The sequence below is a fragment of the Vulpes lagopus genome, chromosome 12, assembly GCF_018345385.1.
Source record: "Vulpes lagopus strain Blue_001 chromosome 12, ASM1834538v1, whole genome shotgun sequence".
Classification (NCBI taxonomy): domain Eukaryota; kingdom Metazoa; phylum Chordata; class Mammalia; order Carnivora; family Canidae; genus Vulpes; species Vulpes lagopus.
The window spans coordinates 81040855-81067795 of record NC_054835.1 but is presented as its reverse complement, the minus strand read 5'-3'; the positions used below and the strand labels follow the sequence as shown (position 1 = coordinate 81067795).

Below are 26941 nucleotides of genomic sequence, written 5' to 3'. Positions count from 1 at the left end.
GTCAAAGATTAATTGCCCATATAATTGTGTGTTCGTTTCTGGGTTTTCTACGCTCTTCCATTGATCTATGTGTCTATTTTTGTGTCACGACCATACTGTTTTGATCATTATAGCTTTGTAGCATAACTTGAACTCTTGTATTGTGATACGTCCAGTTTGTTTTTTTTTCTTTTTCAAGATAGCTCTGGTTATTTGAAATCTTTTGTAGTTCCAACAAATCTTAGGATTGTTTGTTCCAGTTCTGTGAAAAATGCTGTTGGTATTTTGATAGGGATCACACTAAATCTAAAGTTTGCCTTGGGTATTATAGACAGTCAATACTATTCTTCCAAGTTTTGTGCATGGAACGCCCTTTACCCTTCAATTTCTTTCATCAGTATTTTATAGTTTTCAGAGTACAGGTCTTTCACCTCTTTGGTTAAGTTTTATTATTTTTGGTGCAATGGCAAACAGGATTGTTTTCTTAATTTCTCTCTTCTGCTGCATTATTAGTACATAGAAATATAACAGATTTCTGTACACTGATTTGTATCCTGTGACTTTACTGAATTAATTTATCAGTTCTAGGACTTTTCTGCTTAAGTCTTCAGGATTTTCTATATAGAGTATCATGTCATCTGCAAATAGTGACAGTTTTATTTCTTCCTGACCAATTTGGATGGTTTTAGTTCTTTTCATTGTCTCATTGCTGTAGCCGGGACTTCTAGTACTATGTTGAATAAAAGTGGGAAGGGTGGACATCCTTGTCTTGTGCCTGACCTTAGAGGAGAAGCTCTCAGGTGTTTCCCATTGAGTATGATGTTCACTGTGGGTTTTCCATTTAAGCCTTTATTTTGTTGAGGTATGTTCCCTCGAAACCAATGTTGCTGAGGGTTTTTATCATCAATGGCTGTTATACTTAGTCAAATGCCTTTTCTGCATATGTGGAAATGATCATATACATTTTATCCATTCTCTTATTTTTTTTAGCTTTCTAAAGATTTATTGATTGATTGATTGATGATAGACAGAGAGAGGGCAGAGACACAGGCAAAGGGAGAAGCAGGCTCCATGCCAGGTGCCCAATACAGGACTCGATCTCGGGACTCCAGGATCACGCCCTGAGCCAAAGGGAGGCGCCATACTGCTAAGCCACCCATGGATACCCATCCTTTCTCTTATTGATGTGATCTGTTTGTTTTTTCTCCTTCAGGAAGACCCACTACACTATATGAGTTAATGAGGAAAGCTGATATATGGCTCATTCGAACCTACTGGGATTTGGAATTTCCTCGCCCACTCCTACCACATTTTGACTTTGTTGGAGGCCTCCACTGCAAACCTGCCAAACCCCTGCCTAGGGTAACTGATTCCTGTTTCTTTTGCTTTGTTTCCTCTGGGCCATTTCATCAGTATTGTAGTTTACAAAGGTCATTCCTCAACAATATTCATGTGCCCCAACAATATCTGCAGGCAAATCAAATGTTTCCTTGCTGTCATTCCAATTTTACACAATTTCTCATTTGAGATCGCAAGGTTTGATGACTTACATAATTAACAGGTTTAATTAATCTATGAGGACATATGTTTTCTGCCACACACCAAGGCCAGACAAAATCTCAGTAAACCTGAGCACGGAGAAAGCTACACTGTGTATATAATGAGGACCATGAATTCTGCATATTTAATAAAGACCAAATAACTTCTACCACTTATATCTGAAAAAATCCATAGTATAAAATTGCAAAAGTACACTCTTAGCACATAAGGTGATAATCTTCATGAAAAAAGCAATGATATAATAAGTTTTAGGTTGATATTGAACCTTCAAGAAATAATTGAAAAATAAGCATCCCTTACTGAATTACTTGATGGTCTCTTCATCATGCTGGATGTCTACTAGAGGAATGAGCCACTGTGATTACATCTAGCCTTGCCCAGATTCCACAAAAGGTTAGATAAATAACCTTAATCATATATAACTACCTAATGAGTCTTTTAAACTCTGCAAAGGGTCTGATTACCCTGAAACTAAGATCTTATTCAATGGTTAACCTAATATAGATTTTGATTGCAAAATATTTAGGTGTATATGGTAACTCTCTCAATGTCTAAATCCTGATGTAAAACTAGCAAAAGTTCTATTCAGTCTAACACAAGTGTCCATCAACAGACAAATCCATAAACAAAATGTATTTACACACAACAGAATATTCGGTCAAAAATAGAAGAAAATTCTAACACCTACTCCAAAGTGGCAAAGCTTTGGGATATTATGCAAAGTGAAAGTGGGCAATCATAAAAAGACAAATACTGTAAATACTGTATGATTCCCCTGATATAAGGTATCCAGATCACTCAAATTCACAGAAATGTGAATTACAAAATGCAATGATGGTTGCTAAAGATGGTCAAGGAGCAGGGATCAGTGGGTGGCTCAGCGATTTAGCGCCTGCATTTGGCCGAGGACGTGATCCTGGAGTCCCGGGATCGAGGCACAAATCGGGCTCCCTGAATAGAGCCTGCTTCTCCCTCTGCCTGTGTCTCTGCCTCTCTATCTCTGTTTCTCATGAATAAAAAGATAAAATCTTTTAAAAAAAATTAAAAATAAAAATAAAATAAAGATGGTCTATGAGGGAATTGGTAATTGTAATATAATGGGTATTGAGTTCCAGTTTAACAAGCTGAAAAAGTTCTGGTGATTAGTTGACCAACAGTATAAAATATACACACTATTGAACTGCATACTCAGATATACTTAAAATGATAATTTTTATGTGTAGTTTATCACAATAAGAATCAATATAGGCACTACTCTAATAATTCTTGATGATATTTGGTATCTATCTTTAATTGAAGAAAATTTTTTAAAGATTTATTTATTTATTTATTTATTTATTTATTTATTTATGAGAGAGAGAGAGAGACTGCACATGGGGTGGGGGAAGGGAGCAGAAGGAGAGAGAGAACACCCAGGAAAGTCCCCACAGGGCACAGAGCTAGACACAGGCCTCAATCTCACAACCCCGAAATCATAACCTGAGCCCAAATCAAGAGTCGAATGCTGAAACGACTGAGCCTCCCACGCAACCTCATAGAAATTCTTCCAATAGTGTTTGCTATGCTGTTTCTCCTTTTTGATGGAGCAAATTTTTTCTTCACAGGAAATGGAAGAGTTTGTCCAGAGCTCTGGAGAAAACGGTATTGTGGTGTTTTCTCTAGGGTCAATGGTCAATAACATGCCAGAGGAAAGAGCCAATGTGATTGCATCAGCCCTTGCCCAGATTCCACAAAAGGTTAGACAGAGTACCTTGATTGTATACAACTACCTAATGAGGCTGTTAAACTCTGTAAAGGGCCGGATTACCCTCTCCTTCATGACATGAACATCATTATGATAGCTCCAATTTACGTCAAACATGAGGAAAATATAAATGGCAGATGCTAAAGTACTACAGAAGTCGTTTTGACAATACCTTTGGCATTAACATTGAGATTGGAAAAATATATTTATAGGACGTGCAGAGAAAACCTTGGTATTGTAATGTGTCCTGGGCAGGAATAGCAATCACCAAATTCTGTCTGTCATTCTTTCCTTTTCCTTACAAGATCTGCATTCCTTTCAAGACTTCCAAGGGCACTGACTACCTCATAGCTGTTCTCAGAAAGGAGTTAAATTTCAACAGTTATGTTAAAGAGGAACTGATAAAAGTCTGAAAAGCACCATACAGTTTACACTTACCAGATAATCCAGGTTTCCTTTCCTTCTCCTAAATTTTGAGGTAAGCCTCCTCAGTGTGCTGTGCAGAAAAACAATGCCCAGGGCTCACCAAACTATGTCTAGGCTTTCCTCCAGCCAAGATGACTTAGAAAAAGGGAAAAATTGACATGACTGATGGAATGGGCCCTATTCCGAGTGAAAGAGTAAGATCAATGAAAAGGGAGAAGATGGGTCCACTCCTCAAGGTGACCCAGTGCTTAGTAATATCTGGTTGCAAAGGACTCTAACTTATCAGAATAATAACTGCTCCCGATTAAGAAAGGAAAAAAAATACATATTAAGGAGTCAACCAGAAACAAGCCTAGCATGGGAAAGTTTCACATGCCTCTTTCTGCATAAACTACAAGAGTAAATTATTTTCCGATATAGAATGCACCTGGAGTATTTGGGTATTTGTGAACTACTTTTCGGTCACTGTAATAGTTTCTCCTTATGCTAATTTTTGCTTACTATAGCAAGTTATTTTAACATTCATATAGCAAATATAAGCTAACCAATGCAAACTATATTCCAGTTATGAGGATTGCTGGGAAATTCTAAAATCAGAATCTATTTTAATATGGCAATGGAAATTGCTTGGCCATAGATTTCATATCAATCAATGCTGTCAGTGCTTTGTAGTGCATCATTGACATGTCAACAACCAGTTCAATAAAACTTAGCACCACTACACTTTTGGAGTTTTTGTGACACGTACACTGTTATTTCTGAAGTGCCAACAGGCTTTTCTTCCCACATGTAAAGAACTGCCAAACCAAGAAATACTAATAATAATCTGCATTCACGTAAAAAAATTACCTTTTTCTTGGAAGTAGTGCCTAATCATAGGTAATGTGAAAGAAGTTAAACGTACTAAGGAGAAATTATTGATATTAATGAATTACTAATAAGCAGAATTACTTTTTCTCACAAGCAGCAGATTGCACATTTAGCTTTTTTGTGTATCAAATCATGTAAAACTCAAATAAAAGAACTTATGGAACAAGTGGCTATGAACATGTGGATATAAGGGAACATCCTTCTGTATCACTTAAAAAGATGTAAATAGGTTGGTATTACATGGGAAGATGAGAGCAATGATAACAGACTAAGGTGTGGATCTTAGTAATTTCCTACTCGTTTGCAGTAGAATTATAATAACTGCCTAAAAATTTCTTAAATGCTTGAATTTGTCCTTGATAATCTCATCTGTCTAAGCCTCATGTGTGAAATACTATGATTACATTCATACTTGCTTGAATATAAAAATAAGTAACAAAATGGGGGTATTCTTACTATACTAGGGTTTTAGTAGTCTCATTTTTAATATCTTTTGTTCTTGTTATTTATCAGTCAATGAAAGGAGTCTAACTAGATTATCTCCTAATTTCTTTAAAATGTTCACAAGCTATAACTTCAAAGTTCAACTCATGAAATAAGGTATTTTCTTTAACAGGTTCTATGGAGATTTGATGGCAAGAAACCAGACACCTTAGGGCCAAATACTCGGCTGTATAAGTGGCTTCCCCAGAATGACCTTCTTGGTAAGAATCTGGAAAATATTGAATTGAAAGGAACTCTAAACAAAATGATAGCAGTTCATCAAAAAGAATCTGATTGAGCATTTACTACTCAAAAACTCAAAACTAAAACTTAACTTTCTTACATATATTTTGCAGACCTAGAGGGAAAAAGATAAGCTACAACAGTTGGCATGTTGTTATACACAGTCCCATTCCTTATGGCCAGAATCAAAGTATCTGTATCTCAGCTGTAACTACTTCTCCCACATAAGTTGTTAGTAACTACCTAGAACATCGCTCTGTCTCTGAATTTTCCCACCTTATTCCTATCCTTTCTCCTTCTGCATGGGTATTCAGTGCCAATGGAAAATAATAGCCTCTCTTTTATTACCAGGGACTCTACATTTTCCCTAGAAAAATACCATAATCTTTTCCATGAAGTCACATTTCATGATAAAGTGCTATCTTTCCTTCCCCTGATTTGAGCCACCACCATCACACTTCCTGCTGCCTTGACACCCTACAGTGAAACTCAATGACTTTACTGTGTCTTTAAGAGGATATGTTCTAACATGCCACCTCCCTTTCTTTTTTTTGCACCCTTTCCCTTTTTTTGGTGATAACCAGAATGTTATCGTTCAATTTGTCTGTCCAGCAATCTTGTATTCATTTTTCAAGTTACAAGCACCACACCAATCTTCATTTACCTCTCCAGCACATTTATGTGCTTCTTGCGCTGACAGCCAAAAGACATTTTAATGCTGTTTCATGTTTATATAATAACATATGTCTTATGTTGCCCAATTCTCATTTTATTTCTAAGACTTACAGTTAATAATGTGCTGAGATTCATCCAATCCTAGGTCATCCGAAAGCCAAAGCCTTTATAACCCATGGTGGAACCAACGGCATCTATGAGGCGATCTACCACGGGATCCCCATGGTGGGCATTCCCTTGTTTGCCGATCAAGCTGATAACATTGTTCACATGAAAGCTAAGGGAGCAGCTATCAGACTGGACTTCAGCACAATGTCTAGCGCAGACTTGCTCAATGCGTTGAGGACAGTCATTAATGACCCTTTGTGAGTATTACATTTTTTTTCAATTGATAGAATTTATCAAGAGATTATCGATAGATTATTGATAGATAGTCAATGGTGGCTGTGAGTTTCCTCCCATTCTTAAGAGGCTAATTTGGAAAGAAGCCAAGTGATAGACTGATCTTAAATCTACTTTTATTTACAACCAGACATTTATTTCACAGTTGCATTTAAATCCCTTTGACTTAAAGGGCAACCAATTACTGCAACAATTTTCTACATACACAAATGCAAACGATTATATAGTAACTGTAAGAATATTTCAAAGTTCCTATGATAGAAACCATAGAATGAAAGAATGAAGAACTTGAAGTCATGTAAAGTGACTCTCAATTCAGTACCAAAACTTCCAAAGCTATAAATGTCTTTTTGCTCAAACAATGATTTTGGTTCTTATCGTTAATATATTTTATAATATGTAATTTGTCTACCATAAAACTAAAAGTATAAAATTCAAATACGTGTCGTGTATTATGGAATTATGAAACCATCACCATAATCTAAGTTTGGGATATTTTCATTAGCCCAAGAAGAAATCACATACGACTGACTTAGGAGTCTTTGCCCATTTCTCTTGCCTCAAGTAAACATTAATCTACTTCTTTCTCTACAAATTGCTGTATTCTGGGTGTTTCATACAAGTGGAATCATACCACTTATGGGCTTTTGCTTGTGGCTTCTTTCATTTGGCATGTTTTTGAGTTTCATTCGTGTGGTAGGTTTGTATTTCTGAATGATAAATATCCGATGGTATGGATATGCTACAATCTATCCATGTATCAGTTCGTGAACACTTGGGTTATTTCCACATTTAGGTATTATCAATATTGCTACACATTTATTGTGTGAACAAAATTTTTCACTTCTTTTGGGTAGACATCTAGGAGTAGCATTTTGGGTAGACATCTAGGCCACACATTATCTCTATGAGGAGCTGCCAAATTGATGTCCAAATAAGTTGCACTATTTTAGATTTCCACCAGCTAAGTATGGGAGATTCAGGTTCTCCACATCATTTTCAACACTTGCTATCATCTTTTTTTTATTACAGCCATCCTAGTGGGTCTCTCCTTGTGGCCTCGTTTTCATTTCTCTTACAGCCAAAGTTATTAAACATCTTTTCATGTACTTAATGTCATTCACATATCAGAAATACTGAAAAATGTATTATGGGGAGAAAATGGTAGAGTAATTGCATAACAAAAATACCTTGAAACAAGAGAGAAAGGTAAAGAAATATAAGGCAGGTTGGCCAAATAGAAAAGAAAACAGACTAAGACAGTAGATGAAAATATAAATATGCCAAGACATAAAAAAAAAAAAATATGCCAAGACATTAAATCTAAACAGACTAAATAATTTAAAGACAAAGATTGTCAGAACACATTTTTTAAACTATATGCCAGTTATAAGATATGTTCAAATAGAAATGCGCAAAAAGATTTAAGTACGAAGAAGGTAGGAAATGATCTATTCCAGCAGTCACCGCAGAAAGATGTTGGACCCATGCTAATATCAGACACACTAGTCCAGAATCACCAACAAAAATAAAGAGAAGCATTTCATAATGATGAATAGATTGATCTTTCAAAACAGGACAAATTATCAATTAGTGACGCCTACTACAAAAAACATCAAAATGCAGAAGTGGGCCAAAGAAAAAACATTCAAATTTACAGTCTCATAATACTGAATTTTTAAACATCTTTCTTAGTAACATAGAAAAATAAGATCAAAAGATGGGAAAAAAGATAACAAGATAATGGAAGGGAGAAATACCTAAGTGTTTTGAAGGACACAATTTAAAAATGCAACCCATCTGACATATATATAAAACAACAAAGAATACCAATTTTTCAAGAATGGAATAGATACTGGAATTAACCATACATGGGCCATAAACCAAAAGGAATTTTGAAAAATATAAATGATCAAGAGCACACTGTTCAGCTCTACTGGGATTCACTTAGAATCATCAAAAAGAAAGACAACTAAAACCTCTCTACATTTTGGAAATTCAGCAATATACTTCTACATAACTCAGCCAATAAAGAAATCATACTCATCAATACACCTCTTCTCAGCAATTCCACTTCCACATATATACAAACATATGTACAAACATGTAAATCAAAAGATACAAGATTTTTATGGCAGCATTAGTAGTAATGGCCAAAAGATTATTAACACAAATGGCTATTGATCGTTAAATGATCAAGTAACCTGTGCTATTGCCAAACAATGGAACACCATACAGTGCGAGAATTAACCAACAACTCTTACACAAAAGACCAAAGGAAATGAGCGCTCACTTCGTATTCTAATATATAAATAATAAAAACTAACCTATGATGACTAAAAGGATCAGGGCAGATGGGGTGCTTCTGGGTAGCTTGTGACACCCTATACCAATATCTTAGTAGTAGGTACATTATTACATCCACTTCACAATAATATTCTAGCTAATTTTGAATGTATGGCTATTCCGTGAAGACTGTGCATATTTCTTATGTGTTACGCCTAAAGGTTATTTTGGAAAATAAAACATGTTTTTAAGTTCTAGGTTGCAAATAGCAAAACACATACACATAGACACAAACAGAACAAATGTCTCAAGGTGCTAGGATAGTGTGGCCCAGAAAAGTCTCTCCGAGACGGGACACAAAGCTGGGTCATCCATCCAGAGGTAGAAGCAGCCTGGGGGTGTGGCAGGGAAGTGTCCAGCAGACACCAAGGAGCCAGAAAGTGCAAAGGTGCTGGCTGAGGTGGGATACGTCTGGCAACTTCAGTGAACTGCTAGCAAGCCTCTGGGCCTACAGCAGAGTGTACGTGGGACAAAGTGACAGGAAACGAAGTTGCCGGGTGTGTGTATTTGCAGGGTCCTAGAGTCCAAAATCCATATTTGAATTTTACTGTAGGTAGTGAGAAGCCAGTGGGAAATTTTTAGCAGGGAAGTGTCATACTCTGATGTCTGTTTTCAAAAATCAGACTGGCTACATGATGGAAAATAAAGAGTAGAGGATAGAAGAATGGAAGGACGAGGCCCGGTGAGGTGGCATTTTACTCACCATGACGCAATTCCCTTTCCTGCTTCATGAGGATCATTCTCTAAGTGCATTTCCACCGTCTCTTTTATAGCTGTTACGATGGCTCGTATCCTTTTCTCTGTTAGAGAAGATCAAACTGGGACGCCTGGGTTGCTCAGTGGTTGAGCGTCTTGCCTTTGGCTCAGGGCATGATCCTGGAGACCCGGGATCAAGTCCCACATCGGGCTCCCTGCATGGAGCCTGCTTCTCCCTCTGCCTGTGTCTCTGCCTTTCTCTGTGTGTCTCTCATGGATAAATAAATAAAATCTTAAAAAGAAAAGATCAAACTATCCTAACTTCCATTTTTACTTTTCAACATTCGTCACTCGGAAAATTCCAATTTAAAAGCCAAATCTCCTATGAGGACCCAAATAAAAAACACACGACTTCCGTAATTCTATGGCACTTGTTTTGAATCATTTGTATGGCACTTTTCAAAGACCTTTCATGGGAATTCTTTGATTTGGCAAATTAACTTCCTTTCAATGTCGGTGTCTTTACGTTTCTCCCTTAGGTACAAAGAGAATGCTATGAAATTATCAAGAATTCAGCACGATCAGCCTCTGAAGCCCCTGGACCGAGCAGTCTTCTGGATCGAGTATGTCATGCGCCACAAAGGAGCCAAGCACCTGCGGCCAGCCTCCCACGACCTCACCTGGTTGCAGTACCACTCCTTGGATGTCATTGGGTTTCTGCTGGCCTGTGTGGCAACTGCTATGTTTGTCACCACACAGTGTTGTCTGTTTTGTTGTCGGAAGGTCGCAAAAACAGGGCAGAAGATAAAAAAGGAGTAGTCGTATCTGAGGCCTCAAGCTGGTCTGCCTCCTAGATGGGACTCCTCCAGTTGACGCCAGCAAGGAGTTATGATGTAAAGTTCCCTTCCCCTGTGAAGAAACGACTCCTCCCAACTTAGCTTCTGAGATCAACATCTGCTCTCAAGGGATTTATTGCCTGTTTAAGAGTCAGAAATGTGTCATGCCAACAGAAAAACTGGCAAAATAAAATTAAATTAAAATAAAACTCTACGGGAATTTACAGAAACTTATAATTCTAAATGAAAAGTCATCCCCCTCCAAAACTTACTGAGCTTACCTGTGTTTCCAACATTGGGCATGAATATAAGAACATTCAGTAGGCTATTCACAATATCACTGTTACTGTGCAAATACTCAGAATATTTTAACTTCATTTTGGTGCAAAATTTGTCATTTCGTCCTTTGCTAGAGACACTACAGATAGTTAAAGTTGTATAAAATGACTTACCCATCCATTTTGTTTTGGGTGACCACTAATTCTCCTTGGCTTTTATTGTGTACCCAGTCTGAGCATCATTACTTACCAAAGAACATAGCAAGTTGATGGCCTTATTCCAGTTTACTTATTTTTCAGTGAAATGTTTGTGAAATTAAAATATAACAACCACTACCTGCATCCTATTATAAAAATGAACTATATGAAAGTCTTTGATTTCATGACCAAATTCTCTTTTCTCTTCTTGACCTTTAAAAACATTTTTCATGGGGATCCTTGGGTGGCTCAGTGGTTTGACGCCTGCCTTTGGCCCAGGGTGTGATCCTGGAGTCCCGGGTTCAAGTCCCACATTGGGGTCCCGGAATGGAGCCTGCTTCTCCCTCCTCCTGTGTCTCTGCCTCTCTCTCTCTCTCTCTCTGTCTATCATAAATAAATAATTAATTAAAACTTAAAAAAGTATATAAAAAAATATAAAAACGTTCATCTGGTTGCTTTCACTCTCATGTTCAGTCTTTGATAATGCATGCAAGGTCTTATTAACTGGCTAGCCCCCTCATGGTTCAACAGAGGCAGCAGACAGAAATGCCCATCTACCTTTTTCCTGAAAGAGGCTCATTTGCATACTTTAAAAGCTGTTACCCAAGGATTGCGTTTCAAATTCAGCACCATCTAGCAACAGACTTTAATCCTCCCTAGCGTCCAGTGGGTGCCATTTTCAAGATCACCACTGTCTCACTGGAATGAGAATGTACACATGTCTGGCATGCTGGCTTTTGTGGCAGCTGCACAGGAGGCATAAAATTTGACCACCTGGCTCTGAGATATTCTTCAAATACATCATATGTTAGGCCACAAAAAAATCTAAATAAATTTAAGAAAATTGAAATCATGTCAAGCAACTTCCCTGATTTGGTGGCCAGAAGTGTAAGAAGCGTTGTATTGTGAAATAACAAGAAATACATATATTGATCTTGGCTCAGTTCCTAACAAAGAGCTTCTAAAATCTTTATGAATTCCTTAGTGATAAGTACACTAGTAGCATCTTTTGTGTGTGACCCTAATCCCCGACATGGAGCTCCTAAAACCCTTATAAAATCCTAAGTGATAAGAGCAGTAAAAGCATCTTTTATTCTAATGAGGTAATTCTCCTGGATGACTGTGGGAGAGGGGTAGCTGGAAAAACCACAGCAATATTGAAGCTTACAATTTTCAACTTCGCCCTCCACTTCTTTAGAGAGGGGAAAGGCTAGAATTGAAATAAATATTGATCATGCCCATGCAAGGAAGCCTTCATAAATATTCCCAAAATACAGTGTTCAGAGAACTTTCAGATTAGAGAACATATCTATGTATTTGCAGGTGGTACACCCCAAATTCACTGACATAGAATCTGCTACACTCCAAAACCTCTTAGACCTTGTGCTATGTATCTTTATTTGGCTGTTCATATCCTTTAATAAATTGATAAGTGTAATTTAGTGTTTCCCTGAATTTTATTAGCTATTCTAGCAAATAATCAAATCCAAGGGGGAGAAGGTCATAGAATCTTCCAATTTGTACCCAAGTTGAACAGAAGTTGTGGGTAGCCAGAAGATGTGCTACTTATAATTGGCATCTGAAGTGGCACATGAGACAAGAGCCCTCAATCTGTGAGATCTGATGTTGCCTCCAGTAGCTAGTCAGAATCGAGTTAAATTCAGGGACACCCAGGTGGTATCACAGAGAATTGCTTGATGTGGTAGGAAAAAAAAAATGCATAGTTGGTGGCCAGAAGTGTCAAAAGTATTGTGAGCATGGTAGTAGTGTACTAGTAAAAGAGAAACACAGGAAGAAGATTGAGGTTTTTTCCTTACATAGTTCTGAAACTAGACATCAATTCAAAAAAGAAAACTGGAAAATTCACAAATACGTGGAGATTAAACAATACAGCATTAATCAGCCCACAAGTCAAAGAAAAAATTAAAGAGAAATTTTAAAATATCTTGAGACAGGGTCGCCTGGGTGGCTCAGCGATTGAGTGTCTGCCTTTGGCTCAGGGCGTAATCCCAGGGTCCTGGAATCGAGTCCTGTGTCAGGTTCCCTGCAAGGAGCCTGCTTCTCCCTCTGCCTGTGTGTGTCTCTGCCTTTCTCTCTCTGTGTCTCTCATGAAAAAATAAATAAAATCTTTAAAAAATATATCTTTAGACAAATGAAAACACAAAGTAAGAAAACTTAGAAGATGCAGTAAAAGCAGTTCTAGGGGGAAGTCCATATGGATAAACCTAAAAAGAAAGATCCCAAATTAAAAAAACAAAACAAAACAAAAACAACTTAATTTTATACCTCAACAAATTAGAAAAAGAATAACTATACCCAAATTAGTAGAGGGAGGGAAATAATAAAGATCAGAACAGAAATAGAGACCAAAAAGACAATAGAAAAGATCAATGAAACTAAGTGCCATTTTTTGGAAAGGATGAACAAAATGTAAAACCTATAGTTAGACTTATGAAGAAAAAAGAGAAAGGGCTCAAATGAGTAAAATTAGAAATGAAAGAAGAGACATTATAACTGACACCACAAAAATATGACAGATCATAAAAGACTACCATGAAAAAGTACATGGCAGCAATTTGAACAACCTAAAAGAAATGGGAAAATTCCTGGAAACACACAACCCATCAAGACTAAATTATGAAGAAATAGAAAATCTGAACTGACCAATCAGTAAGAAGACTGATTCAGTAATCAAATCTCTCAACAAATAAAAGTCTAGAACCAGATAGCTTCACTGGCAAATTCTACCAAACATTTAAAGAAAAATTAATACCAATCCTTCTCAAACTCTTCCAAAAAAATAAAAGAAAACAGTTCCAAACTTATGTTGTGAGTCCCACATTAACCTGAAACCAAAACCAGACCAAGGACATACATGTAAAGAAAATCACAGGCCAATATCCCTGATAAGCATAGATGCTAAAATCCTCAACAGAATATTAGCAAGCTGAATTTAACAATAAATTAAAATAATGTATTAAAAGAATCACACACCATCATTAAGTGTGGTTTATTCCAGAGGTGGTTCAACATCTGCAAGTCAGTCAATGTAATATACCACCTCAACAAAATTAAAGATGAAAGTCATATGATCATTTCAATAAATGTAAGAAAAAACAACTGAAAAAAGTCAACATCCATATATGATATAAACTCTCAACAAAGTAGGTATAGAGAGAAAACACCTCAACCTAATAAAAGCCATATATGGCAATCTCATAGATAAGATGACATTCCAAAGGTAAAAAGCTGAAAACTTTCCCTCTAAGATTAGGATAAGACAAGGATATCCATTCTTGCCACTTTTATTTAACACAATACTGGCTGGCAATCCTTCCCAGAGCATCAGGCAAGAAAAAATAAAATCAGCCAAATTGGAAAGGAAGAATTAAGACTGTCTCGATTTGCAGGTGACATAATATTATATATAGAAAACTATAAAGACTCCACGAAAAAACAAAAACCAATTAGTAGGACTGTGTCATGAGAATGAACCCTTATGGGGAGACACCAGCTTCCCCACAGGGAGGAGACTGAGGCGGCAGCCTGAGTTCGGACCAGGCTTCTTTGTGTCTGGCAGAGCCAGTGTGAGATGAAATGGCAATCCTTCCCTGCTGCCCGGACAATCAAGAGTTTTGGCCGGACCTTTGAGTAAGTATACACCGAGAAAGTGAGGAGCCAGATGAAAAGCACAGACTATGGCACTGAAATGGATTAGTAAGGAATTTAATGATTTGGCCCATGATCCACCATCAGAATGTTCTGCAGATCCAGTTGGGGATTATATGTTTCATTGGTAACAATTATGGAACCTAATGACAGCTCATATCAAGGCAGTGTATTCTTTTTTGACAATTCCTTTTCCTATAGATCACCCCTTCAAACACCTATGGTTGCATTTACAAGAATTTATTCATCAGGTATTAACAATAATAATATTCTAAGATCACAGTGGTCTCCTGCTTTAACTCTTTCTCAAGTTCTTTTATCCATTTGTTCACTGCTATGTGATCCCAACCCAGATGACCCTGTAGTACCAGAAATTGCATGGATCTATAAAACAGAGATAAGTACAACAGAATATCTGAGGAGCAGACTCAGAAGTATGCCATGTCATGCTACCTTAAAGTCAGAATAACCTGCATTATAGCTGGAATAAACTTTAAGTTACTGTTCATTTTTTTTATTTTCTTATCCAGCTGCTCCCTTATCAGACCTCATCTTTTTAAATTTTATTTTGTGTTTACCTCCCTCCATTCATTCACACGCTCATCTGAGAAAACTTAAGTTCTTCCAGCTTTAGACAACAACTGCTTTTAGAAAATGAAGAACAGTTGCCCAAGATTCAGAATTTTTTTTAAAAAAAATAGAGCATATTTACTATGTGGCCAAAGTCTTTACTTTAACTTGGTTATGAGACTAAAACCATTCCTCACTGTTCTAACATGCTGAAGAAATCATCTGAGGGGGAGGGAGATGAATGCTTAGTTTTCACATCAAAGGAAGCAGCATTATTCTGGCACCCAAACTTTTTTAAGCCTTCCATTGTTAGAGATTTGAGGTTAACATGATATACTTTATGCTCATAACTGACGTGGCTAGAGAATTGGTATTGTATTTATAGCATCAGTAGAACAGAAAATGTGATATATTTTATGTATGTCAATGAAAGAATGACCTGTCTTGTTCTACAGAGAATGGAAATTGGAAATCAAACACTCTTTGCATTCCAAAATAAGGCTCAAACATTTTGTAATTCTCATTTAAATTGTTAGGAGGCTTGGAGCTATTAATTAATCTATCTTCCAATATACTGTTTAATATAGCACTGAATAAATGATATAAGTTTTTGATGGATGAGTGATCAACTAGTAGCTCTGCTAGTAATTGATTTATTGTTCTTCAATAAAGTTGCATAAACCAAAACAAACAACCACTAGAATAAAGGAAGTCAGTAAAGTTGTAGTATACAAAATCAATATGCAAAAATCAGTTGCATTTCTACACACTAACATCAACTATCAGATGGAGAAGTTAAGCAGTTTTTGTAAGCATTGCTGGAGAAGGTAGTAGCCAGCTCTTACTCAAGGTCATGGCTGCCCTCATACCTCTGGTGAAGCCCAAGATCATTAACAAGAGGACCAATCTAAGGTGACTGAAAAGAGGACAAAGACATTCATCCAGCACCAGTCAGACTGGTATGTCAAAATGAAGCACAACTGGCAGAAACACGGAGGCACTGATAATAGGGTGCACAGAAGATTCAAGTGCCAGATCTTGATGACCAACACTAGTTATGGGAGCAACAAGAAAACAAAGCACTACTGCCCGTGACTTCCCCAAGTCCCTAGTCATGAAGGAGCCTGAAGTGCTGCTGATATACAACAAATCTTACTGTGCAGAGATTGCTCACAACGTCTCCTCCAAAAGCCACAAAATCATGGAAAGAGCAGCCCAGCTGGCCATCAGTCCCCAATCCCAATGCCAGGATACACAGTCAAAGAAGTGAATACACAGTTTATGTGCATGTTGTACTTGTGTTAGTAAAGCCATAAAACTAAAAAAAAAAGAGAGAGAGAGAGAGAGAGAGAGAGAAATTAAGAAAGCAATCCCATCTATAACTACATCAAAAAGAATAAAATACTGGGGTGCCTGGGTGGCTCAGTCAGTAAAGCATCTGAATCTTGATTTTGGCTCAGGTCATGATCTCAGGGTTGTGAGACCAAGCCCTGTGTCAGGCTCTTCCATCAGTGTGGAGTCTGCTTATCCCCGTTGCTTCCCTTGTTTAACACTCACTATCTCAATCTCTCTCTCTCTCTCTCTCTGAAATAAATAAATAAAAATCTTTTTTTAGAAAAATAGTAAAATACTCAAACACATTTAACTAGGGAGTTGAGAGATCCATAAATTGAAAACTAAAGAGAGAGACTGATGAAAGAAATTGAAGAAGACTCATTTGGAAAGATAGTTTATGCTCATGTATTGGGAAAACCAACATTGTTAAAATGTCCACACTACCCAAAGCAATCTAGAGATTCAATGCAATCCCTAAAAAAATAGTATTTTTCACAGAAATAGAACAAACAATCCTAAAATTTGTATGAAACCATAAAAGACCCCAAATAGTGAAAACAATCTTGAAAAACAATTACAAAGCTAGAGGCATCACACTCCCTGATTTGAAATCACATTACAAAGCTATAGGGACCAAAACAGTATAATATTGGCATAAAAACATCGATCAATGGAAGAGAATAGAGGGCCTAGAAATAAACTCGCACATATATGAACAATTAACTTAAGACAAAACAGGCAAAAATATGCAGTGGGGAATGGGCACTCTCTTCAATAAATGTGTGTGTGTGTGTGTGTGTGTGTGTGAATATTATTCAGTCATAAGAAAGAAAAAAATTCTGCCATTTTTGACAACATGAATGGACTTCAAGGGCATGATACTGAGTGAAATAAAACAGAGAAGACAAATACTATGTGATCTCATTTACATGTGAAATCAAAAGAGCTGAGCTCATAGCAATGGAGAACAGATTGGTGGTTGCCAGAGCTGGAATTTGGGGGAAATGGGTAAAGGTGGTCAAAAAGTATAAACTTATTTATAACATAAGTAAGACCTGTGGATGTAATGTACAGCATATGGACTGTAATTAATGATATTGTATTATTGTATATTTAAAAGCTGTTAAGAGATTAGATCTTAAAAGTTCCCATTACAAGAAAAAAATTATACCTATATGAGGTGATGATGTTAACTAAACTTACAGTGATCAATTCACAATATATACATATGCCAAATTATTAAGTTATACCTTATAGTGTTATATGCCAATATATTGCAGTAAAACTGGAAAACAGATTTTAAAAACATAGAAACTAGGGGAAAATAGAGCAAACAAAACCCAAAGCTAATAGAAGAAAGAAAATAACAAAGATTAGAGCTGAGATACCAAAAAATAGAAAATAACAATAAAGCAAAATAACTGAACCAAAATTTGTTTTTTTCCAAATATCAACAAAATTAATAAACCTTTAGCTAGAAGGACACCCAAAAAAAGAGAAGTCTCACATTTCTAAAATAAGAAATGAGATTGGAGATATTACTACCAACCTTAGGCAAATAAAAAGGATAAGAGAATATTAACATAAATTGTATGCCAACAAATGAGGTACCTAGGTGAAATGGACAAATCACTAGAAAGACAAGAACTATGAAATGAACTCAAGTAGAAAGAGAAAATCTGTATAGACCCATAACAACAACAAAAAGAGAGATTGAATTAGTAATAAAAAAAAAAAAAACTACCACAAGGAAAAGTCCAGGGCCAGATGGATTCACTGAGTGTTTCTACCAAGAATTAAAAGAAAAATTAAGACTTTTTATTTTTTAAGGTTTTATGTATTCACGAGAGACGCAGAGAGAGATGCAGAGACATAGGCAGAGGGAGAAGCAGGCTCCCTGTGGGGAGCCTAGTGTGGGACCCATTCCCAGGACTGGAATCATGCCCTGAGCAGAAGGTGGATGCTCAACCACAGAGCCACCCAGGTGTTCCTTAATATTCTTTTTAAAAATCCTGCAAAAAATACAAGAGGAGAAAACACATTCAACAAAACATGATACTAAGACCAAACAATGACATCACAAGAAAACTACAAACCAATATTCCTTATGAATGTACAACAAAATGCTAACAACAAAATCCTTAACCATATAAAAAGAATTATACACACACAAAAAAAAGTAGAATTAATCCCAGGAATGAAAAGTAGTTGTAATATCTGAAAAATCAATTAATATAATACCACATACAATAGCATAAAAGCCAAAACTTCATGATCATCTCAATAAATGCAAACAAATTTACTGTTATTTTATGAACTCCAGCATCTTTCCTAATTAGAATACTCAGTAAACTAGGAATAGAAGTGAACTTCCTCAAATGAAGGAAAGCATCTACCAAAAACTCTTGCCAACATCATACTTAATGGTGAAAGATTTAAATATTTTCCTTTCTTAGATAAGAAAAAATAAAAGATAAGGAAAGCCACTCTCCACTTCTGTTCAATGTGTTATGTAGGTCCTTCCTAAGACATTAGAAAAGAATGAGAAGTAAAATGATTCCTAATTTAAAAGGAAGAAATAAAACTATCTCTATTGTCAAATGACATGATCTTACATAGAGAAAATCTAAAGACTGCCACTATTAGATCAAAACACAAATTAAGCAAGTTTTCAGGATACAAGATCAATATATAGAAATCAACTTCATTTGCAATGAGCACTCCAAAATGAAATTCAGAAAACAATTCCATTTACAATACAATCAAGAAGAATAAAATACAAATGAAGTTAACAAAAGAAATTCAAAACTCATATTGTTGCACACTCTAAAATATTGTGGAAGGAAATTAAAGAAGATCTAGTAGCTTCCTGATTTCAAAGCCAACTATCAATCTACAGTACTCAAGAGAGCATGTTACAGGCAAAGAGACAGACATATAGATCAATGGAAACAAGTTTATAATCCAGAATAAATTCTGGAAAAATTAATTATCCACATGTAAAATAATGAAGCTGGACCCCCCCAACTCAAACCAGTATATATCTATGAAAAAGATATGTCTACACAAAACTTGTACATTAATGTGACTAAACATTATTAATGGCCAAAAATCAGAAAAAAGAAACACAAATGTTTACCAACTAATAAACAATATGTAGTACATCTATCCTATATAATATTATTTGACAATAAAAAGGAATGAAGTCCTGATTCATGGTACAACAGAGATAAACCTTTAAAGTATTTTGCTAATATAAAGAAGCAGGTCACAACCACATATTGTATGATTTCATTTACATGAAGTGCCTAGAATAGGCAAATCTGTAGAAATAATAAATTCATTGTTGCCTATGGCTGGAGGAATGCGAAGTTGGTGAGTAATGGCTAAAGATTATAGGTTTTCTTTATGGAATGATGAAAGTGATATAATATTGATTATTCTCATGGTTGCTCAATTCTGCAAATATACTATGAACCACTGAATTATGCATTTTTTAACTGGCCAATTGTATGGTAAGTGAATTGCATATCAACAAAGTCTAAGTCTAAAAAAAAATACCAGAAATGTCTGAATATTGATATCCAAGAAATTGTGATTCAGGTGTATAATTATTTCTAATTCTTTTTTCCCAACTTTACTCAGAAATAATTGAAAAATACAATTATGTGTGTGCATATATATATATATGTGTGTTTGTGTGTGTGTGTGTGTGTGTGTGTGTGTGTATGCAGCATGATAAATTGATATTTATATTGTGGAATAATTACCATGATCAAGGTAATTAACACATTCATCACATCATTAAAGCTGTATGCGTGTGTGTGTGTGTGTGTGTGTGTGTGTCTGTGTGAAATGCTTAAGATCTACCCTCAGCAACTTTCAACTATACAATATTGTATTATTAACTACAGTCATACACTGCATATTATATTGACTTACTCTCCCTATATAAAAGTTTCCCCTTTGACCTACATTTTTCTATTTTCTCTTCCCCTCAAGCATTTGACAACTACTATTCTGTTGTTTCTAAAAAATCCGCTTGTTTTTTTAAAGATTCCACACATAAGTGATATAAACCCTATCTTTCTCTCCCTGACATATTTCCTTTATCATAATGTCCTCCAAATATATCCACGTTGACTTTTGGCAAAAGGAAGAATTTTCTTCTTTTTTATGGCCAAATGACATTTCTTTGTATAAGTACCACATTTTCTTCTTTATTCATTTGCCAAAGGACAATTAGGTTGGCTCTATATCTTGACTTTTATGAATAATGCTACAATAAATATGGAGGTTCATACATCTCTTTGAAATGGTGATTTCATTTCATTTTGATATATACCTCCAAGTGAGAGATTACTCGATCATATGGTATCTTAACATTTAATTTTTTGAGGAACTTGATAGTTTTCTTAAATGGATGTACCAATTTAAATTCCCACCAAAACTATATGAGTTCCCTTTTCTCCACATCCTGACTTTTAAATGTCATCTTTTTGAAAATAGCTCTATTAACAAGTGCAAGGTGATACCTCATTGTGGGTTTGATTTGCATTTCCCTGATGGTTCATGATGTTCACCACATTTTCATGTTTCTTGGCAATTCATATGTCTTCTTTGGGAAAATGTTTATTCAGGTCCTTTGCCCATTTTTAATTAGATTATTTGCTTCTTTTGCTATTGATTTGTATGAGTTCTTTAGATATTATGGATATTAATCCCTTATGCAATATATGATTTGCAAGTATTTTCTTCCATTCTGTAGATTGCCTTTTCAATTTTTTTATTGTTTCCTTGCTGTGTACAAGATCTTTAGTTTGATGTAGACTTGTTTAATTTAGCTTTTGTTGCCTCTGCTTTCAATACCTTATACAAGATCATTGCCAAGACCCAAAAGACCTGAATAGAAATTTCACAGAGGAAGACATAGACATGGCCAACAAGCACATGAAAAAATGCTCCACATCACTTGCCATCAGGGAAATACAAATCAAAACCACAATGAGATACCACCTCACACCAGTGAGAATGGGGAAAATTAACAAGGCAGGAAACAATGTTGGAGAGGATGTGGAGAAAGGGGAAACCCTCTTGCACTGTTGGTGGCGATGTGAAATGGTGCAGCCACTCTGGATAACTGTGTGGAGTTAAAAATAGAACCGCCCTATGACCCAGCAATTGCACTGCTGGGGACTTACCCCAAAGATACAGATGCAGTGAAACGGCAGGACACCTGCACCCCAATGTTTATAGCAGCAATGTCCACAATAGCCAAACTGTGGAAGGAGCCTCAGTGTCCATCGAAAGATGATGGATAAAGAAGATGTGGTCTATGTATACAATGGAATATTCCTCAGCCATTAGAAACGACAAATACCCACCATTTGTTTCAACGTGGATGGAACTGGAGGGTATTATGCTGAGTGAAGTAAGTCAATCAGAAAAGGACAAACATTATATGGTCTCATTCATTTGGGGAATATAAAAAATAGTGAAATGGAATAAAGGGGAAAGGAGAGAAAATGAGTGGAAAATATCAGAGAGGGAGATGAACATGAGAGACTCCTAACTCTGGGAAATGAACAAGGGGTAGTAGAGGGGAGATTGGTAGGGGGTTGGGGTGACTGGGTGATGGGCACTTCAGGGGAGCACTTGACGGGATGAGCACTGGGTGTTATGCTATATGTTGGCAAATCGAACTCCAATAAGAAAAATATACAAAAAAATATTAAATTAAATTAAATTAAATTAAATTAAATTAAATTATTAAATTAAATTAAATTAAATTAAAAAGATCATTGCCAAGATCGAAGTCAAGAAGTTTTTTCCTGTTTCCCTCCTAGATGTTTTATGGCTTCAGATCTCACATTTAAGCCTTCAATCCACTTTGAGTTAATTTTTGTATAGGGTATAAGGTAGGGATAAAGTTTCACTCTTTTCATGTGTATATCTAGTTTTCTGTGAAAAATGCCATTGAAATTTTGATAGTAATTGAATTAGTGGATCGCTTTGGATTGTATAAACATTTTAAACAATATTAGATCTTCCAATTCATGAGCATGGGATATCTTTCCATTTATTTGGGATATCTTCAATTACTTTCACCAATGTCTTACAGTTTTCAGTGTACAGATTTTTCACCTCCTTGGTTACATGTGCGTACACCTAAGTATTTTATTCTTTTTGATGCAACTCTAAATAGGATTGCTTTCTTAATTCTCTTTCAGATAGTTCATTGTTAGTGTATAGAAGCTAAACTGGGTTTTATATGTTAATTTTGTATCCTACCACTTTACTGAATTCATTTATTAGTTGTAATAGTTTTTTGGTGGAGTCTTTAAGGTTTTGTATATATATCACGTCACCTGCAGAGATAATATTACATCTTTTCTGGTTTGGATGCCTTTATTTCTTTTTCTTGCCTAATTTGCTCTGACTAGCACTTCCAACATTATATTGAATAGGAGTGGAAAGAGTAGGAATATTTGCCTTTTTTAAATCCTTTTTTCCTTTCTAGGGAAGGGATTTCAAATTTTTATCATTAAGTATGATGTTAACTATGGGATGGCAATATATGGCTTTGATATACTGACCTATGTTCTTTATATAACTAATTTTATGGGAACTTTTATCATGAAAGGATGTTAAATTTTGTCAATTGCTTTTTCTGCACCTATTGAAATAATTATGACTTTTACTCTTCCTTCTGTTAGTGTGATGTATCACACTAATTTGTTGAATCATCCTTAATTCAAGAGATAATTTCCACTTGACTATGGTGTAAGATCCTCTTAAAGGTCTTTGAATTTGGTTGCTAGCATTTTGTTGAGGATTTTTGCATCTATGATCATCAGAGATACTGGTCTATCATTTTGTTTTCTTATAGAGTCCTTAATGAGCTTCAATATCAAGATAATGCTGGCTTTATAAAATGAGTTTGGAAGTTATCTCTCCTCTTTTGTTTTTTGAAAGAGTTTGAGAAGGTCTGGTCAAAATATTTTTAAATCTTTGACAGAATTCACCCAGAAATAATCTGGTCCTGGGCTTTTCTTGGGAGATTTTTATTAGCAATTCAATTTTTCTAATTATTGGTCTGTTCAGGTTTTATGCTGCTTCATAATTCAGTTATAGTTAGTTGTATGTTTCTAGAAAATTACCATTTCTTCTAAGTTATCTGATTTGTTGGTATGTAATTGTTTAAAGTAGGTTTTTATGAACATTTGTATTTCTGTAGTATCAGTTGTAATGTCTCCTTTTCTTTACAATTTTATCCTCTTTTTGCTGAAGATTTGTCGATTTTATCTTTTCAAAACACCAGCTCTACTTTTATTGATTTTGTATTGTTTTTCTGGTCTCTATTTCATTTATTTTGCTCTGATCTTTGGTTTTTTCGTCAACTAACTTTGGGCTTAGTTTCTTCTTTTTAATTCATGCAGGTATAAAGTTAGGTTATTTGAGCTTTTTTTCTTACTATAGGCATTTATTGATATAAATTACCCTCTTAGTGTTGTTTTTGCATTATCCCATAAGTTTTATGGGGTTTTTTACGATTTATTTATTTATTCGAAGGAGGACGGAGAGGCAGAGGAAGAGAACATTCAAGTAAACTCCCTGCTGAGCACAGAGCCCATTGCAGGAATCAGTCTCATGACCCATGAGATCATGACCTGAGCTGAAACAAAGAGTCAGCCACTTAATCAACAGAGCCACCTAGGCTCCCAGCATTTTATGGTTTTATTTTCATTTATTTGAAGATATGTTTTATTTTCCTTTTCTTCTTCAACCCATTGGTTGTTCTGGGGTGTGCTGTTTAATTTGCACTTATTGGTGGATTTTGCAGTTTTTTCTCCTTTTATTGATTTCTTGTTTCATACCATTGTGTTTGCAAAAGATAATGGTTTGATTTGAATCTTCTTAAATTTGCTAAGACTTGTTTTGTGACCTATCACATGATCTATCCTGGAGAATATTCCACATGTGTTTGAGAGGAATGTATATTTGCTGTTGGATGGTTATGTTCGGTATATGTCTGTTAGTTCCATTTGTTCTAAAGTATAGTTCTAAAGTATAGTATAGTATAGTCCATAATTCCCTTTTTGACTTTATGCCTGGATGATTTCTGTGTTTATAGGTTGGCTACCAAAATCCCTCATTATTATTGCATTGCTCTCTATTTTTCCCTTCATATTATAGTTGTTCAATATATTAAGTGCTCCAATACTGTGCTACTGGGGCTGCCCATATTATTTTGAGTATGATTATATATTTACTTTTACCAGTGAATTGTAGGTTTTCAAATGTTTTCATGTTACTAATTAGTGTGCTTTCATTTCAGCTTGAAGAGCTCCCTTTAGCATTTCTTCTTAGAGAGGTAAGGTGGTAATAAAATCCCTCAGCTTTTGTTTGTCATGGAAAGTCTTTATCTCATTTCTGAAAGACAAGTTTTTGGGTAAAGCATTCTTGGTGAGCAGTTTTCTTCTTTGAACACTTGGACTATATCACTACTCTCTTCTGGTCTGCTAATGGTCTTATGAGGTTCCCTTTTTCTCTTGCTGTTTTACAAAATGATCTCTGTCTTTAATTTTTGAGAGCTTTATTATAAGGTTTTCAATGAAGACCTACCTCTTTGTGTTAAATCTGCTTGAGGATATTTGAACTTCATGTACTTGAATGGCCATATATTTTCCCAGATTTGGGAAATTTTCCGCCATTATTCCTTCAAATAAATTTTCTGTCCATCTCTCTCTCTTCTTCTGGGATTTTCATAATGTGAATATTGCTTCCTTGGTAGTGCCTACAATTCACATAAGCTTTCTTCACTACTTTTCTTTCTTTTTTTTTAAGATTATTTTTTATTGAAGTTTGATTTGCCAACATATAACACCCAGTGCCCATCCCATCAAGTGCCTTCCTCAGTGCCCATCACCCAGTTGTCCCATCCCACTGCCTGCCTCCCTTTCCACTACATCTTTGTTCATTTCTCAGAGTTAGGAGTCTCTCATGTTTTGTCACCCTCTCAAATTTTTCCCACTCAGTTTCCCTCCTTTCCCTTATAATCCCTTTCACTATATCTTATATTCCCCGTATGCATAAATCATATGATGATTGTCCTTCTCCGATTGACTCAGCATGATAACCTCCAGTTCTATCCACGTTGAAGCAGATGGTGGGTATTTGTCATTTCTAATGGATGAGTAATATTCATTGGATAGATGATAGATAGATGATAGATAGATAGATATTGTTATAGATATTGTTATCTCTCTATCTATATATACACCACATCTTCTTTATCCATCATCTTTCAATGGACACCGAGGCTCCTTCCACAGTTTGGCTATTGTGGACATTGCTGTTAGAACCATCGGGGTGCAGATGTCCTGCCATTTCACTGCATCTGTATCTTTGGGGTAAGTCCCCAGCAGTGCAATTGCTGGGTCGTAGGGCAGTTCTATTTTTAACTCTTTGAGGAACCTCCACACAGTTTTCCAGAGTGGCTGCACCAGTTCACATTCCCACCAACAGTGTAAGAGGGTTCCCCTTTCTCCGCATCCTCTCCAACATTTGTTGTTTCCTGTCTCATTCATTTTCACCATTCTCACTGGTGTGAGGTGGGATCTCATTGCGGTTTTGATTTGTATTTCCTTGATGGCAAGTGATGTGGAGCATTTTTTCATGTGCTTGTTGGCCATGTCTATGTCTTCCTCTATGAAATTTCTGTTCATGTCTTTTGCCCATTTCATTATTGGATTGTTTGTTTCTTTGGTGTTGAGTTTAATAAGTTCTTTATTGATCTTGTATGCTAGCCTTTTGCCTGATATGTCAATTGGGTTAGCTTGTGTTTCTTAGTTTCTTCCAAATTTAGTTTTGTTAACTGTTTCTTTTGCTGTGCAGAAGCTTTTTATTCTGATTAAGTCCCAATAGTTCATTTTTGCTTTTGTTTCCCTTGCCTTCATAAATGTATCTTGCAAGAAGGTACGTACTGTGGCCAAGTTCAAAAATGGTGTTGCCTGTGTTCTCTTCTAGGATTTTGATTAATTCTTGTCTCACATTTAGATCTTTCATCAATTTTGAGTTTATCTTTGTGTATGGTGTAAGAAAATGGTCTATGGATTCTTTCCTGCTTTGTCAAATATTAGTTCACCATAGAGTTGAGGGTCCACTTCTGGGTTCTCTGTTCTGTTCCATTGATCTTTGTGTCTGTTTTTGTGCCAGTACCACACTGTCTTGATGACCACAGCTTTGTAGTACAGCTTGAAATTCGGCATTGTGATGCCCCTGACTTTGGTTTTCTTCTTCAATAAAGACCCCTGGCTATTCGGGGTCTTTTCTGATTCCACACAAATCTTAAGATGATTTGTTCCAACTCTCTAAAGAAAGCCCATGATAGGGATTGCACTGAACATGTACATTGCCCTGGGTAGCATAGACATTTTCACAATATTAATTCTTCCAATCCATGAGCATGGAATATTTTTCCATCTCTGTGTCCTCCTCAATTTCTTTCAGAAGTGTTCTGTAGTTTTCAGGGTATAGATCCTTTACTTCTTTGATTAGGTTTATTCCTAGGTATCTGATGCTTTTGGGTGCAATTGTAAATGGGATTGACTCCTTAATTTCTCTTTCTT

At 35.9% G+C, this 26941-nt stretch overlaps 1 protein-coding gene and 1 pseudogene across 1 annotated transcript; both read left to right on the top strand.

The window, feature by feature from the left end:
* The first annotated feature begins 1173 nt into the window (after positions 1-1173).
* On the top strand, positions 1174-10469 carry LOC121473055 (UDP-glucuronosyltransferase 2B31-like). Its single transcript, XM_041724972.1, has 5 exons — positions 1174-1341; positions 3144-3275; positions 5196-5283; positions 6126-6345; positions 9964-10469. Exons 1-5 carry the CDS (start codon positions 1219-1221, stop codon positions 10241-10243), a joined length of 843 nt encoding a protein of 280 aa, XP_041580906.1. The 5' UTR covers positions 1174-1218; the 3' UTR covers positions 10244-10469.
* Positions 10470-14434: 3965 nt separating this feature from the next.
* LOC121474083 lies at positions 14435-14965 on the top strand (annotated as a pseudogene).
* Positions 14966-26941: the final 11976 nt, after the last annotated feature.

Excerpts from the sequence above, each read along its gene's own strand:
- LOC121473055 (XM_041724972.1), top strand. The coding sequence starts at position 1,219 with ATGAGGAAAGCTGATATATGGCTCATTCGAACCTACTGGGATTTGGAA. Across the intron at positions 5,284-6,125 it reads TCCCCAGAATGACCTTCTTG|GTCATCCGAAAGCCAAAGCC; the intron begins GTAAGAATCTGG and ends ATCCAATCCTAG. Across the intron at positions 6,346-9,963 it reads ACAGTCATTAATGACCCTTT|GTACAAAGAGAATGCTATGA; the intron begins GTGAGTATTACA and ends TTTCTCCCTTAG.